This window comes from Tyto alba, unplaced genomic scaffold, assembly GCF_018691265.1.
Source record: "Tyto alba isolate M040663 unplaced genomic scaffold, T.alba_DEE_v4.0 Super-Scaffold_7, whole genome shotgun sequence".
In the NCBI taxonomy this organism is placed as follows: Eukaryota; Metazoa; Chordata; class Aves; order Strigiformes; family Tytonidae; genus Tyto; species Tyto alba.
In genome coordinates this window covers 12,635,581-12,651,674 of record NW_024881328.1, presented here as the reverse complement: position 1 = coordinate 12,651,674, position 16,094 = coordinate 12,635,581, and the positions used below count along the sequence as shown (strand labels likewise).

Below are 16,094 nucleotides of genomic sequence, written 5' to 3'. Positions count from 1 at the left end.
TGCCGAAACCTGGATAGCAAAAAGCAAGCATCCTCTTAAAGGGAGGTAGAACTAGAACTGCATTTCCAAAGAGTTACAATGAAAGGATGAAAATTTTAGGGTTTTTTTTCCCCCTGCAGAAACTAAATATTCAATGGAGTTACTTATCAAATTACAGAAACAATTCTCAGTTTATTATTCATGCTGGTTAGAGTACAGTTCCTTTATGAGCTGTGGAGAATAACAGCATAAATATTCCTCCCCATCCCAGCAAATTCTGCTTTCACGTAAGTATGTAGCCTAATAAACTGATGGCATTACATGTACATTGCTTGCAGGCAGTGGGACTCCAAAAATTTATGAGAATTTCAGACCGCAGTGTTTTAGGGCAATGTTTCAATAAATATTCCAAGAAATTTTAGAGAAACAGATTCATTATTCATGTACGCAACTAAAAAAACTTTCTACATTTTCAAAGCCTGACACTGCAGAGGAGGGAGCTGTGAAGTCCCGTGCTGTCTTCCTTCTGAGCAAAGAGAAACAATGATACAGAAATCTCTGAATGCCACGCATACAATTAGCAAAGATCTCTTTGTCAACCAAAAATACGCACAGGGTGCTTGGGTGGTTGGACAGGCCTGTAATGAAGTAAGTTAAGTTTCTGCAAACCCATAAACCCAACTAGTGAAAAACTGGCCAGTCCCAAGTTTTCTATATCTGTTGAGAAGACTGAATTTTATATAAAAGAAATACAAGAATTAAGTGGTCCGTCTTGGACGGTACCAATGTCTTGCATAACCGCTGCTATTGGGGATTGTTTCAACCCTACCACACCCCAAGAGTGGCTTTCAGCAAACAATATACAAGCAGGACAAGATTTATAGGAAGAGGTAATACCTTTTATTAGACCAACTAGGATGGCTGGCAAAATGAGACAGGATTTCAAGTACATAAAATGTCCTTCAGTGGAAATAGAATTCTGTTCTTCAACCAAAAAATTCAAGGTCAAATACAGGTTGGAGTCGATTGCTCAGAGTTAGCATATGTATCACATCATTTTTGAAGTAGAGGTCATTGTTTCCTGCAGACTAGAAGGTGTGTTAATAGGTGGCAACAGGGTAAGCTAGTTAGATCCTTGGGGAAAAGGAAAAATAGGCAGTTTATAGCCTGTGGGACATGGAAGGACTAGTAAAGGAGATTAGTGCTTCAAAGGCTGAAGATTTGCTCAAGGAATGTGTTGCTACAAGCAGAGTGTTCCACAGTATTTGTTTTAGGGAGTTTCTGCGTGGTCCTGCATGGTCTGCAGTATCTTGGACTGTGCATTAGAAGAAGTCTGCTTAAAGGCAGCACACTCGTATTTGCTAAATATCTTTACAGTTTGTAAGAACTGGTGTAAGTACACATCTACATTTAGACTTCCCCGTATTTTTTCTCTCTTGCTCTTACGGTCTTTCTGAACTATACGTTTCCCCACCGCAAGGGAATTCTCAGCTGTAAAAGAAAACCACAGCTGTTGTGGTGCCCCATCCAGGTTTACACTTCTGTTCCCTGTGAGGGATGCGAGGAGGCTGGAGGTGAGGGGCTCCGAGCAGTGCCAGCCCCCGGCTGCACCTGGTGGCGTTGGGGCAGCGTGAGCCTGCGCTCACCGGGCAGGGGAAGTGCCGCAGCACCGCGGAGGTCAAGGACGTTTCACTGCTGCCACCTCTTCCTCACCCATCTGCGTGCCCAGCAGCTCTCAGGACAGAGCAGGAGGAGACCGCTGCTACCAATACGCTTAGCCAGCGTGGACGCAGTGACGCCTGCAATAGAGTATACAAGGAGCATGCTTTGTGGTATTATTTATTTAGGAACTGTGAGTAACTACAGCCGTAGCGTTCTCATCTTTGCAATTCTGATGGTTTAACAATCTGGGAGAACATTAGCATATATTTATTAAGGTACAAAATACACCCCGTTGTTGCCTAAAACATTTAAAAAAAAAAAAAACCAAAACGTGAGAAAAGCACTGTATGCTCTAAATCAGATTCAAAACCTTTCTGTATAAGGAACTGTGGCAATACTGTGTTTAGTATAACAAGAGGTTTTTATCAATTGAAAAGACATGCTGGCAATCTGAACTTAGCAACAAAGAGTAAAGCAGTTAAAAACCATTGTGCCATCCACATTAGTTGAACTTTGAATGTAGAAGAGCAAATCATATGAAACACATACACAACTAGGTAATACCAAACAACCTAAGGTTGATATTGTACACACCTGTATTAAAGTACACTGACTACTTAATGGTGAGGATTTAAGGTAACGTTCTTTTTAAAAGAGGTACCCTTTGAAATGCAAATGGTTGTACTTTACACACAAAAAGTGGAAAAGAAAAAGAATCACTTTTGGAATGATACATAGATATAAGACACACTGGTTTTGGATTATGCGTATCACCCTGCAGCCTCTGATATTACCTCTGAACAACAACAAAAACAAAAAATTTAAAAGTGCCAATACTGTGAAAGGAAAGCAAAGTTACTAAGTCTGAGTGCATTAACCATTTCTGAGATAAAACCCAGGGTTTGGATTTTTTTTGTTTCGTTTTGTTTTTCTGCATTTTTAAAAAACCAACAGCCTTACTGGTGCAGGTTCAAGACAAAAACAAGACAGTCAAGCTCATAAGGTAGAAATAGGTCCTATATAGGTTAAGATTCTTTGGAAACTGCTAAGTATAAAGGAGTTTGTAATCCAGGCTACTATCTTTTTGGCTACTCCAAAAATCTGTGGGAATTTCCAGCTTATCATCAGTTGAAATCTGTTTTGCAATCGCCAAATAAATGCAAGTAAAACTTTAACAAACCTTGGATTCCGTTCACACACATGCACATAGAAGTCACTGTGCAATAACCTATTTTTTCACAGCAGCACATACATGAATCGTAAGTCATTATTAGTCCCACCAGAACAACAGAAACTGTTCTCAGCCTTTGTGTTTTCAGTCTGTTTGTTAAGTAGGCAGCAGTAGCTGCACTGGAGTGACAGGTTCTATAAGGGAAAGGTGACAAAGTGTGATCAGCTGGTTAGAAGCAAGGTCAGAAGTATCTTGGGAAACCACCTGGATGTTTAACTTTAGCCAGTATTACAACAGCACTAACAGCACACTGAGAAAGGACAGCAAATGTGTTTGAAGTTTGGACTGTGAAATTCTGTTTAAAACAAATGAAAAATTAACAATACCAACATGCAAATGGCAATACTGGCTGTGTCAGACCTTTCCTTATAAAAACTACTGCTCAGGGAGCAGTCTGTTTCTTAGAGAAATTCACTGTGTGTCTGGCAAACAATTCCTCGTAAAGTAGATCCTGGGGAGCCAACTTAGCTGCTGTTTTGTCTGAAGTGATGGTTTAGAGCAGTGAGCTCAGTAAATAGACTGTTTTTCTTTAAGACATTCGGCATATAACTGTAGACTTGTTTTCCATACAACTGATTTCAAAAATAGACTGGGCAACTTAGTTGATGACTTGCTTAAAGTAAATCCAATCATGCTAGCAACTTAAAATTGCCTGCTGATTTGAATTAATGCCCATACATAAAGCAAACAGGTATCAACTGATCATGCTGAAAAAACAAGACCCTGAAGACCTATGTATCACACAAGGTGCTTTTGGTAACTTGGTTTTCTGAGCCTTGTAAGGAGAGTCTTTAAATATATTTTTTTCTTTTTTTTTTTTTTTTCTTTGTGCCTTGTTTCATTCTTCCTCCTCCTCATCTTCATCTTCTCCTTCTTTTCCCATTGTTTCCACAAGGAGTTCTGCGGTGCATGTGGCTTCCCCAAGGCTGTTAACAGCTTTGCAGGTGTATTTGGCATCATCGTCCCCACATACTTCAGAAATAGTCAAAGAACAGTTCCCATCCTCATCATAATCTATCTGGAAGTGACGGGACTCCTTGACAGGCTGATCATCTTTGTACCACATTACCTCAGGGTCAGGGTAGCCTGCAGTAGTGGAGAGAGAACAGCAATTGCAATGAACGACTATTAACTACTCTGTAATTACTTTAAGCTCTAATTCCCTGTCTGTGTATGGACATGCCAATATACAGTATACAAATATTTCATTGAATTCTCTTTAAAATAAATGTAGATGATGTGAGACTTTTTTACTTCGCATTTACCTGAAGCAACTTTATTATGAATAGCAAAAAATTGGAAGTTATCACTGAGGTACTCACTAGATTCCTCTTTCCGCTAGTTAAGCCGTGACTGCAGACAGCTTCTTGTGTGTCTCAGACATCAGCCAGCGAGGGACTCTTGACAGCGTATTTGAGGCTTACCTTACACTGCAGCTTTTGGGGAAACCACAGTTCCCAACACCAAGATTTAGAATTTCAAGAGTAAGGTGTTTGGGGCTACAACTACAATTTAATATCCTTCTCAGGTTGCTTTGTTGTGGCTGTTCTGAATCTTCCTCCTCTTAATCTGCTCCTTACATACCAGCCTGTCCTGTCCAGTGACCGGTGACTGTGGCACTCGCATTTCCTATTTGTGTTTGTTAGAATAAGTGAGGGAGTCTAAGAAAAGCATTTTGATTATGCATCTCAACAGGAGATTGGAACCTTTTGTGAAGCAAATGGCTCTGCTACACTCGAAGCATTCAGAGCAGGATACAATACATGCTGGAGAACAATCCCTTATACAGTACTCTTGGCTGCTACAACAAACTGAAGGCTTGTTGTCTCCGCCAAGTTCTGGACTGTGACAGGAGGATGACTTCCCACTGAGCAGAAATAAAGTGCAAGAATCCCTAATACACAACGAACATTACAGCGACACACTGGAAGGTTTGGAACATCAGCTGTGGTACAGCCATCTATTTTATTCCATGCAGTACTTATGCACGCACTCCTCATGCTGAGCATCCATCAGCAGCAATAATCCATCCTCACATCTCTGCTGTGAGGTAGGAAACACAAGCAGTGAAAGAGATTAGGAGCACAGAAACAAACAAGCAGGTGGTCAGTGAGGCAGTTTCTGAACCTTGTTTTAAGATTAGAAATTGTCTAACTTGAATACATGTAGTATGGTACCGACTCTATCCATTTTGTCTTAACAGCTCTTTTTCTAATTTCTAGTTTTCAGCAGCAGCTGTAATAGAAGCTTCAGTCTCTTTGCAATAGCAGTGCTAGTGGTCTCGGCCTTCAGACCATTAGGGTGACCAAACCCAAGCTCCTTAAGTGCCTTCTCATAAACTTACTCTTTCTATCTGCACAGTTCAGTCTGAGTTTTCTTTCTCTTAACTCATAAATTAAAAAAAAAAAAACAAACAACAATACAGTATTTCCTAGATGTGACTCTTGTAACCAGCACAACGATATTATTGTTACTTCTCATGCAAATACACTCTTGGGGACTTCTTTACCTTTAATACTATGTCTGTACAACTTATAGTTATCTTGAGGTCACCTGAAACGTGTCTGTCATTTCAGACAAGTGACTTCCTGCTTATTCTTGGTTTCTGGTTAGCAGAGTGTGCTCTTACAATTTGTGGTACTACATAGCATCCTGTTTTTACTGTTTCTACTCCCCAAAATCATCTTACTATTCCCACTTGCTATTCTGAATTAGTGACTCACGCATTGACTCTCGGAGACTTGTGTTCTATGGCAAGCACAGAACAAGCCCATGCAGCTCCACATAATTTCTGTTACTGCAGCACATTCATGCTGTGACATGCAGATATTGGTAAAGCAAAGTGGCACCAACCCAACAATAATACAGAAAAAAAATTGAAAAAGCTAAACAACAGCACAGTGCAGAAAGCTGGCAAGGAAGGAAGGAAAGAAACAGATATGCTAATTCAAAGTACCTTCAATTTTGCAGTCAAATCTAGCAGCACTTCCTTCTACAACCTCCATGTCAAGGATTGTTTTAGTAAAATATGGCTTTACGTGGGGCTTTTCTTCAGCCACTTCTTCAAGGAAAGCATCTGGAAGAGAGCGAAGAGATAGCTAATTATTTTACGGGACATGTTCTCAAATGATGCATTTTAATTTTTAATTACCAGATGATAATGAAAGCATCTTTTATTTCACTTAATTCTGTCAGGCTAATGGGACAGGGAAGACGTTAGCGGCTTAGTTTTGTGCCAATCTTATGCAGCTGGACAAAGATTCAGGCCATAAATAGAATGAAATCAACATGCAGGCCACCACGCTACAAATCATCTTTATTTTTTCCTTGAATTTGTTTCTAACCAAACCTGGACTTTTCCAAGTCATAGGGGTAAACCAGTTCTACTTGTATCAGGCCCACAGTCTATGTGGATGTGTCAATATGACTTGATTTTCAGAAGTGTCAGACATCTGCACCTCTGATTGTCACACACCACAAATCCACATTTCCAATGGGAATGTAGGGGAATAATGTGGACACATGGTTTCTTATCTTAACTGCCCCTGTCTGAGGAGCGTGGTTAATGCAGAGTACTTGTCTTGGTTACAGCAAGCATTAATACTTTATTGCTTGCTCGCTTGCATGAGAAGGCAATACATCACTGTAATCTTTGTATAAACATGCATTCCCAAACTGATAGAAAGTGCAGCTGACAAATCTGCCTTAATTCTTTGGCTTTAAAAAGAGAAGTTTACTGCCCATACTTAAATTGGGGCATTTTGAGTAGCAGAACAATATAAGAACAATGAATTTTTGATAGATTTCTTTTTAAAAAAAGAAGATAAATAGAGAGAGAGCAGGAATAACCGACTCAATGATTGGTCTCTAGCATTTTGCTAAAGGTTTTAGTAAGATTGATTCACAGAGAGGTGAAAATATGGTGCAGCAAAATTCCTTACCTTCATTCTCTACTTTGTCTGCATTTATAGGGCTGGTAGGTGAGCTCCCAGAGGCCTTCCTCCCACTCATACCAGAAATCATTGCCATGGATGACAGTCTTCCTATTGCTCGGACGGCATGGCCTGTTTTCTAAGACATAACATAAAAGGCTTCTGATCAATCCAATCCAACAGGCATGTGATTTTCTGTAACAATCGTGCTTCGGACAAATTATCTGGGATCTCTGCAAACCTCGCTGGAATTGTTGGACAAACTGCTTATATATAGCTCTGTTGTTTTAGGAGAGACAGAGCAGGCTGGACTGAATTACCAAATTTAGTTGCAGATATAAACTTCCCGTGATGAACTCATACCTAAATGAATGTCTCTGTTAGCTGCAGATAAAAAGCACTGTGTGAGAGGAGGGCCAGTGAAAAGCTATGTCCTGTTTAACTGGAACTTAACTCTGGTGGCGGACGGCTCTCTCAGACTTATGGGCTGCACTGAGTCTCATCAAGGATGAATAGCCAGCTAACGTGAAATGAATGAGAAAGTCCTGTCTGCATGATGGAAGCAGATCTCTGACAGGCTCGAGAGTCAACCACCGGCATACTAAAATACGCTCAAATTACGTTGCCACTAGTATGGACACTTGTATTTTTGTACAGCTTGCATGAGCTCCTAAGAAGCACGTACAGTAGAATGTAAGAAGAAATATAAGGTGGATTTTACATAAATGAGTATTTCGTAAGCTACTCGAAAGGCTGGATCCAGGATTTTCTCCATCAACTCCCCTAGCTATCAGAATGGCACAGGTGGAGCTGCCACAACAGCTCCAGCATTAAGAAAAAAGAAGATACGGAGACCAAGTACGTCAAAGAAAATTATTAAACCAATCTGGCCAAATTCATGAGAAGGTTGGTGCTCCAACAGGACAGAACTGCTGGCTTCCGAGAATGAAACTACCACAAAATGAGGTATCTTCAGAGAGGCTGGGCGGAGGAGCGTTTCCCTAGCTGTTCAGGTTTGTTAGGGGTAACATAATCCCCCCAGCCCTCAGCGGCATGGAGAGGGCAGGGAGGAGAGATGTTCATACCCCCAAAAGAACAGGAAAAACTATACTTGAACTCATACGCCTTTTAGTAGCCTGAAATGGAATCTTCACATGCTACACATATGCAGCCACGCTCCCTCCTACTGCTCGCCCATAGAAACCAAACCTGCTTTACCGCATTCATACTCTGGCCGCCCTGGAGTTTTCACCAGCAGCAGGAACCACCCGGCATGACACGTTTCTCAGAATCATAAACATTAGCAATAAAGAGACTTATTAGGGTAACTAGCCCAATTCTATGTCCTCTTCATTACCTGCCATTTTCTTCTGGCCATATATTTCTTCATCCTATCTTTGGAAAGTTTTTTGGCTTCCATGTTTTTGGTGTCTTTTTGCAGCCAAGGATGCTGAAGACATTGAGTACAATTTAAGCGACTCCTGTTTTTATATAAAAAGACTAGTCAGTGTTGCCATTAACGATATTTGAACCTACCTGCTTTAACATTATTTTGCGCTCTCTTTTCTGAGAGCTGATTTTTCTGTTTCCTAAATTTAGCAACGTAGATCACATGGCACTGCTTTCCCAGCCGTGCTTACTTCTTAAACTCACTTTCACAATTTCTGTAGGTTTTTTTGAGAGGAAACTGTGCATTTTAAAGTGTTAATAAAACATTATAAAACAAAGCACGAAAAGCCATATGTTTTAGGAATGGAACGCATACAGCAGAGCCACAATGGCAATGATTCAGCTACCTCATGCTGGCAGAACCCTGTCCCAGATCTCCTTTCCTTCACTTGCAGAGATTTCCCTTTTCCCACCACTTAACACCCTCCTTCCCTGCAGCACTGAGTGTTTAACAAAACAAAAATGTCCAAATCTCTGATCAAGCCACACCCATTCTTCACTTTGTTCACGATACACAGATAAATAACCCTCTGTTCTCCATCCATCCAATTACAAGCTCATTAGAAGAAGTAAGTTTTCCTTTCTTGGTTTGTTCAGAGTCTGCTGTAAACAGGGCTTCCAACTTTGCCTTTTTTTTTTTTTTTTTTTTTCCCCCTTGCCCAATTACTAGATTTATAGGAAACCTGCCTACACAGAGGTACCACGCTTAAAATAAACACATGGAAGTAAATCTGGCAAAACTGCAACCCATTCAGATCAAGACGGAACATGTCGTGCAGGAATATGTGTCACACAACCGTGAAGATAAGGGTAGCCACACAAAACCTCAGGGTGCATCTTGCCCGAGGGAAAGGAAAAGCAGAATGAGCAGAGGATTAAAAGAAAGCGCTCTGTTCAGACCCTGCACCCTGCACGTAAAATAAACGAGAGCTGCATGGGCACACAGAGATCCTTATAAAGTATCACTAGAGGTGCCTGCGTCGACATGGAGGTTCACAGTGGGGAAACAAGAATGACAAGTTCAACTAAATGCAAACGAGAAAGTGTATCAAGTCCAACAGCTTTACTTCATATCTTTCTTTAGTAGGTTGCTGATAAAGTCCTTGGCATCATCGGAGATTTCATCAAAAGCCTCATCATCGAAGTCCCACGTTGCTGAGGTAACATTGGCTAGGGTTTCGTTGTCATTGTCTCCCATGAAAGGAGAAAGTCCGCTGACCCTGGGGATAGAATAGACAGACAGACACGAAACAAACAGTGTCAATTTGCAAATTATTAGAGAAGGAAACTAAAATTGTTTTGACATCTCCCATGCTCTGCAGATCTTTATCAGTAAAAGCTCCCTTAAAAAAAAAAAAAAAAAGGGACTCAAAGCTAATTACAGATAGTCTTATGGGAAGAAAACTATCATTTTGACTGCAAAAGTGAAAGGAAAATTTTTGCTGTTTCTTTCTCTTTTCCCAAGACATTTTTGAGAAGAGAGCTAGAATTAGGTGAAAATGGAGCATACTAGTTTGTTAAATGACTTGTCTAGTTCTGTATAAATAATACTGCAAATTTCACACCAAATTCAGTTGAATAGCTTTTTTTTTTTTTTTCCTGGTGCTTTCAGAGTGACTTTGCTGCCTTTACTGTCAAGCCAAGCTTTTTTGTACATTTTATTCCATTTACTCCTGCAGAGAGAGCCCAGAAAGAAAGATGCATCATGAAATAATGAAATCCACAGGGCTATTTTGTAAACAAAATCACCCTGAATTATATAGACAGATAAAACAATGCTACATCACTGCAGGCTGTAGAGTCATGCAGATGCATCCAAAAGTAATTTGGTCTTTATGTTCTCAGTCATGATGATGCATGAAATGGAAATACTCCTCTTTTATATCCTAACTTGAGCTTCCAAGGCTTTTTACCCAATAGAACAGATAAATTGCCAGTGAAAGGCAATTACAGAGCATCATGGTATCATTTTTGCAGAGCATCTTTCTCCAGTTGAGTGTTGCCCTTTATTGTGCTGTACCTTTGTGCATCCAGATACTTTTGATTCCTGTATCTATCACCCTTTCAGTAAAATCTTTCAGGTCTAAGGTTGCTTATTCCTTAAAACTGCAAGTTATTCAGTTTTCCAGGTCTTCTTCCTGGCGTGCAATTTACACAATAACTTATTCTTCATGAAAATTTACAGGCTTTCTTTGCTTTCTCTGTACCATCATGTTAAGCAGTTACAACAATCAGTTACATCTCAACAGTAGTACATTTTTTTTAAATATGGAAAAGTAAGTGGAGCTTATTAGGGTTCTGAAAATACTATATGGATATATGCTCTATGAATATTGTGATGCTACTGAATATCACAGAACAGACTGGTAGAAAAAGAGTTTGGGATCAAATAAAGTGAGCTACTAGATTAATAATATTAGTATAATCTCCTCCTTCAAAGGTATTTTGCTACTCTTTTGTTACTAATTACATTAAAATCTGATTTGGAATTTGTTCCTAAGGATTTTACCTCTATAAGCAGAGCAGAAACACGCGCTCTTTGAAGCCTCAGACAAAGCGGATACTAAATGTTTTACCATTTCTGGAAGTTGTGTGCAGTACAGCACAGTCTAGAATCCTTCATGTATACTTCAGAAATCTGCTAGTAATAATACATGAGATGAAGATAAAAGGTTTGTTTCTTCTCAGGCAGAGAGAGGTAAATCAGAACAGAAGGTATTTGCCGTCTTACTTTCCATTATGTGGGGTGCATTCAAATGCAACAGTGAAGTTTGACTTTAGAAACGTATACAGTGGCATAAACCCATTTATGAGCACATAAGAGGTATGAGTTACGAAAGCTGAAAGATTAACCTAAAACCAAAAATGCTCACATAAAACAACTTTCCCACAACTGTTCTCTGTCTTTGACACTTACTTTACTGGACGGGACGAGGTTTATGCCCGATAGCACTGGGGAGTTGGCACAGCTGTGGCGCAGTGAGAGACTCTGTTCAGCCCTCATGCACATCAGCCGCCACAGCTAGGTAAATCGCTGAGGCAAAATCTCTGTCCTGGCATCCTCAAAGCACTCCTGCCAGCCCTTCAACCTAACTCCACTCCGGTATTTAAGCGTTTTCCTATTTATGACAATGTCATCATTCTCTGTAATGTTTTAGAAAGGGAAAAAAATCTCATCCAGACTGCAGTTCTGAATTTTGGGTTCCAGATACTGATTGCTAAGTTGTCTCTTTTTTGACTATGTAGTAAGTATAATAATCTCTCAGGTGATTCAGCATCTGCTAAAAAGGCTCACATTTTATGTAAATGAAGGGTCTGTGAAGTATTTCTGTACTTCACTGTCAATATAAGGTATGCACATACTCTCTTCATCCAGTTAAGCTTCCAGAGGTCACACTTGGGCAGCCAGAGCAATAACAATCCCATTTCCCTTCAATGCTTGATCGAAGTATGGCAAAGGAGACCTCTGCACAGTGTTACCACAAATAGTATTGTGCAGCTCTTGTGCTACATTAGATAATATTTTGGCCTATTTCCAGAGGCTAAAGCCGCAGTATTGAGAGATCATTTCCATGCTAAAAAGACTGCTACAGGTACAGAGACGTTGCTTCACGTGGAAACACCAGTGCTCCACACCGCCGTAAGAGGCTGTGCTTACAAAGACATCTGGCTTCCTGGGCAAAGGGATGCTGCATGTCACACACAGCTTTTGAGGGATGAGGATAAATAGAAGGAGATTAGAGAGGAAAAAATCCCTTTGGTTGTTTCAGTTGGATTTTTTTTTTCTTTTAAGAGTTGACTGACAGAATTATTGGCTAAAATCTCAAATGCTAGTGGTAGGATTCACCCATGCTGAGCGTTTGGTAGATTACCAGACGGGCATCGGTTAAGCCTCCACTCTGTCATTTCCAAACACCAGTGTAACAGTATCCATTCAAACATTTCAATGAATCTATTTTCGTATTTCTGAATGTTCTGTTGCAAATTTATAAAGCTAAAATAATTTTCTCTCTCTACCACAGCTTTGCCCTGTGAATCAGTTGCCTTGTCATGGAAATACTTCTAAGGAGAACTAGTTCCTTGTCAGAAAAAAAAAAATCCAGCAACAAATGTAGTTCATAACCCGAAATTCTTATCTTTAGCATACATTTCACTGACCTAAGTCTTGGTTGTTCATTTCTTAATAGCCATTTAAAGTAATAATGGCCCAGCAACTCTTTTGACAGATTATGGAAACAATTTATTTTTGGAATGCTGAAGCTAAGTGATAAAGATGAGCTACTGCTCCAGAAAATTAATACAGAGATTACACTGCAAAGTTACTATTAGACAAGCACCAAGTTGTTTACTGAAAACATTTTTCCAGCTACTTAACCAGGCATCTTCCTGGCATGTTAAGAACCATTTGTTTAGAAAATCTTTCACAGTTTCCACTTCTAAATAAAGAAGAAAGATATTTTATCCTCTAGAAGTTCCTTAACATTTATTGATCTGTTCTAAGAAAGCTCTGAGTGCAGATCTGGAAACAGTAAGATCAAAAGGGTCCAATGTGGTCACCGGTCTCACTGCCTATGTAACAAACCCCAAAGCATTTCACTTGGAAATCTTGGCATTAAGACTGCCTCTAGTCCAGGAAAGATGAGTTTGCTGCACGTCTCAAAAAGTCAAGACTCTGAGTATTGCTCTGCAAGCAGTGCCTGCAGCGGCAACCAATTTGGGCTGACGGCACTGAGTTCCTCCTTACAGTCTCTGCATTGCATTAGCGGTGAAAAAAAAAAAAAGTAACAGATCTCAGTAGGAAGAGTAGTACCTGCTTCTGATAAACCTGTGCAGGTCATGTTAAATAAGCACATGATAATGCCTGCACCCTGGAGATCATGTAATAATTTAATTGTTTTATGAGTGAAACAAAACAAATAGTGTCAAGATACTTTTTGGGGGGACACATGCACCCACTGGACAAAACCACTTTTTCCTTAGCCGAGGGCTGACTGCTTCCCGCACCAGTTGTCTCAAAGAAGAAACAGACCACTGCACCCACCTGAAGGAGGACAGGTGATTGCTGGAGCAAGGGTGTTACTCTGTTCTCATCCTTGTTTTATGTGCCCCGTGTGCTAATGAGGAATCACTATTTGCCAGTGACACTGAACAAATAATTAATTTTCTTTTGAGCAGTACAGTCATGACCTTAAAGCCCTCCTAACCTGCTTTATTGAAAGAACCAGGAGTGCTTTCATCTTTGTATTAATGAGGCTTAAATTTTTAATACAACATGGAGCCAAGTGTAAGCCAGCAGCATGCCTTGCCTTATTAAAGTCCCAGGTCAGCACACCCAAAAGATGAACGATGCTGAAGATCTTTCAACCAACCCAAACTGCCAAACAAGGGAGTAATAACATCAGTGATGAATAGCAGAATAGATAAAAAGGAAAGGGCATATTTAAAGAATCAGGGTGTGTGTTGTTAGGAAGGCGCTGAAGGAAAAGAGTATACAGCAAGATCAAATCTGATACTAAAAAACAGCCTAAATTATAGCATATTAAAAAATTATTAATTGTCAGAGATCAACTACTCTGCAAAGATATACAGTGCTTGGAGCTGATAAAGCAAGACAAACTAATGGAAAGCAAACTGAGGTTTGAATCAGCCACAGCCAGTTCCTCAGTGAAACCAGACAGAATCTATGGTGACAGAAGGAAAGGGGCTATTCGCTTTCAATGTACGTACATGCAGTGCTGAAATCTTAGACCAAAATTTGGTTGAAATAAAACCAGAAATTGTTTCAGATTACTAAATATTGGAAACACTGACTATCTAAATGGATCATCAGAAAAGCACTAGAAATGGAAAAAAAAAAAAAAACCCAAACCAAAACCAAACAAACAAATTCAGCAATGCCCAGGATAATAAATGGGACAGAAAGAGCTGGAAAGAATTCAGGAGGTTTAACCTTCATTAGATAAAGGTTATTGTAAATGTAGAAAGAAACACTGAAATAGATATAAATGGAGATGATATACACAAGCTATAATATTTGTGGCCTGTTACTTCAAAGGCAATAGATGAACTTAAGTATGTGGGACAGTACTGTGATGCAGAACAGGAGGGAGAACAAGATAAAAGTGGAAGATAAAAAACATGAGGTGGAGAGTACAAACAGGGAGCTTTACAGAAGAACAAAGACTGATGAAGAGACAGGACTGAATAAGTTATCCAGAAAGATTAAAAGGATTTAATGTGTAATTTAGAAATGTGGAAAGGGAACCCATGCGCTGTAGGATGGAATTAAGTCAGTCATGCCATAAGGAAGACAGATGCAGCATCCCAACAGAGAGTGCGGTATCTGTACTTACGCCTGCATAGCAGAAGGCTAGGAGAGAGATTTTCCTGCAGGGTTTTGGAGGAGCACTGTCACCCTGTTCCCTACTTGAGATTACATCCCACCCATTTATTCTGCTGCAGGGAAGACTGTTCAGCCACAGAGATCTCTTTAGCAGCTCTTTGCTAAACCTGGTGTGTATTCATTGTTGTACTGGACATAATGGAAACTCACTCTCTTTCTAGGCAGGTTACAGATTTCTCAACGCTCTAGAATCCTACCTTAAAAGAGGTATTATGTCAAGTCATGCAATAGCATGCTCCCTGCTGCCTTGCTTAGGATAGAGGATGGACACACGATGGACACAGCAGTGCTGCTGCAGCGCTCGCCTCTTCCTTCATGGCCCCCCACTCACCGTGTCAGGGGGAGAGGGGATGCAAATGCTAAATTACAAACACAGTGATGGTGTGCGAGGCAGACACGAAATCAGTGAGTCTTACACTTCGTGCATGAGATCTCGCAGTTCTGAGCGTATAATCAAAACAGGAAAGCAGAGCTACAGCTAAAGAGAGATGCGATTCTCAGTGACTTTTATTTGCATTCTGTAGTGATGATGTGATGGTCCATTTTGGATAATGGCTCATAGTTGTGAGTCTGCAAAAATAGCTGGACCTTAAGGAAGTGAAGACAGATTGGGAGCCTGTCACTTTGAGGTGGAGAGGGAAAGTCCAGGCGATGACTCACAGGTCCTCCCTAACTTCTATTACTTCAGCCTTCTGGCAAGAAAGACAAAAGCTGATTATTACTGTTAATCATTATTGTGGCAATAGCTGTGCATCAAAAAGAAGATTTTCAATGCGTTAGCTCATGAGGAGTTAAATGAGCTTAAAGACACCTTAGCAAACAAGTAATTTTGTAATATATTTCACAAGGCATATTGGGTCATCTGAATCAAGTGGAACACCACCCCAGTCCCATCAGCTGAACATTACAGCATCCAAATACCTGGCTTCTGGTGGCACAGAGCAACTGTGAAGAAGCACTTCTGCCACTGCTGGCAGACTGGTCTTTGGCAAGGCATTTCACCTTTTCTCCATCGGTTTCACCCGCTCCCTTTCCTTGCCTACTCAAATGATGACAGTGTTCTCCAACACAGACCGCACTGGAGCAGCAGCCCTGGTTGCATGCCTTAGGAGCACACGCAACTGCTATCACCGATTTTTGGCTCGGCTGCCCGACATGTCACTGCTTATACTGTAAACACACGAAAATTCATCATATACTTTGATAACAAATGACAGCAAAGGACGTTAAACTCCCCATTTAAATGCGTGTGTAACACTGTGTTTCATGTTTTGTTCCTTAAGGTGTAAGAGGCCTCAAGGGGGCAATGCAGCATTGATGGAGCTGTTGGGTTTTTCATGGCTGTGCAGGCAGCCTGGGCTCTCCATACAGCTCTTCCCGTGCTCTGTAACTCAGGGGGCCTCAAAAGCTAGAGAAATAAATGCATTTGTCATCTGAG

General features: G+C 40.4%; 1 protein-coding gene and 1 long non-coding RNA gene across 10 annotated transcripts in view; one reads left to right on the top strand and one right to left on the bottom strand.

The window, feature by feature from the left end:
• Positions 1–16,094, top strand: part of LOC116964293 — a 17,875-nt gene extending 1,781 nt beyond the window's left edge. For both annotated transcript variants that reach the window (XR_006164566.1, XR_006164565.1), the window contains one exon: positions 14,818–16,094. This is a non-coding gene — a long non-coding RNA (uncharacterized LOC116964293). The remainder of the gene's footprint in view (positions 1–14,817) is intronic.
• MYLK (myosin light chain kinase) overlaps positions 1,803–16,094 on the bottom strand; it is a 218,262-nt gene continuing 203,970 nt past the window's right edge. For all 8 annotated transcript variants that reach the window (XM_033003371.2, XM_033003368.2, XM_033003369.2 and 5 more), the window contains 5 exons: positions 9,321–9,473; positions 8,162–8,285; positions 6,814–6,943; positions 5,829–5,948; positions 1,803–3,958 (listed from right to left, as the gene is read on the bottom strand). In XM_033003371.2, coding sequence (XP_032859262.2) covers positions 3,711–3,958; positions 5,829–5,948; positions 6,814–6,943; positions 8,162–8,285; positions 9,321–9,473 — 775 coding nt within the window. In that variant the 3' untranslated portion in view covers positions 1,803–3,710. The remainder of the gene's footprint in view (positions 3,959–5,828; positions 5,949–6,813; positions 6,944–8,161; positions 8,286–9,320; positions 9,474–16,094) is intronic.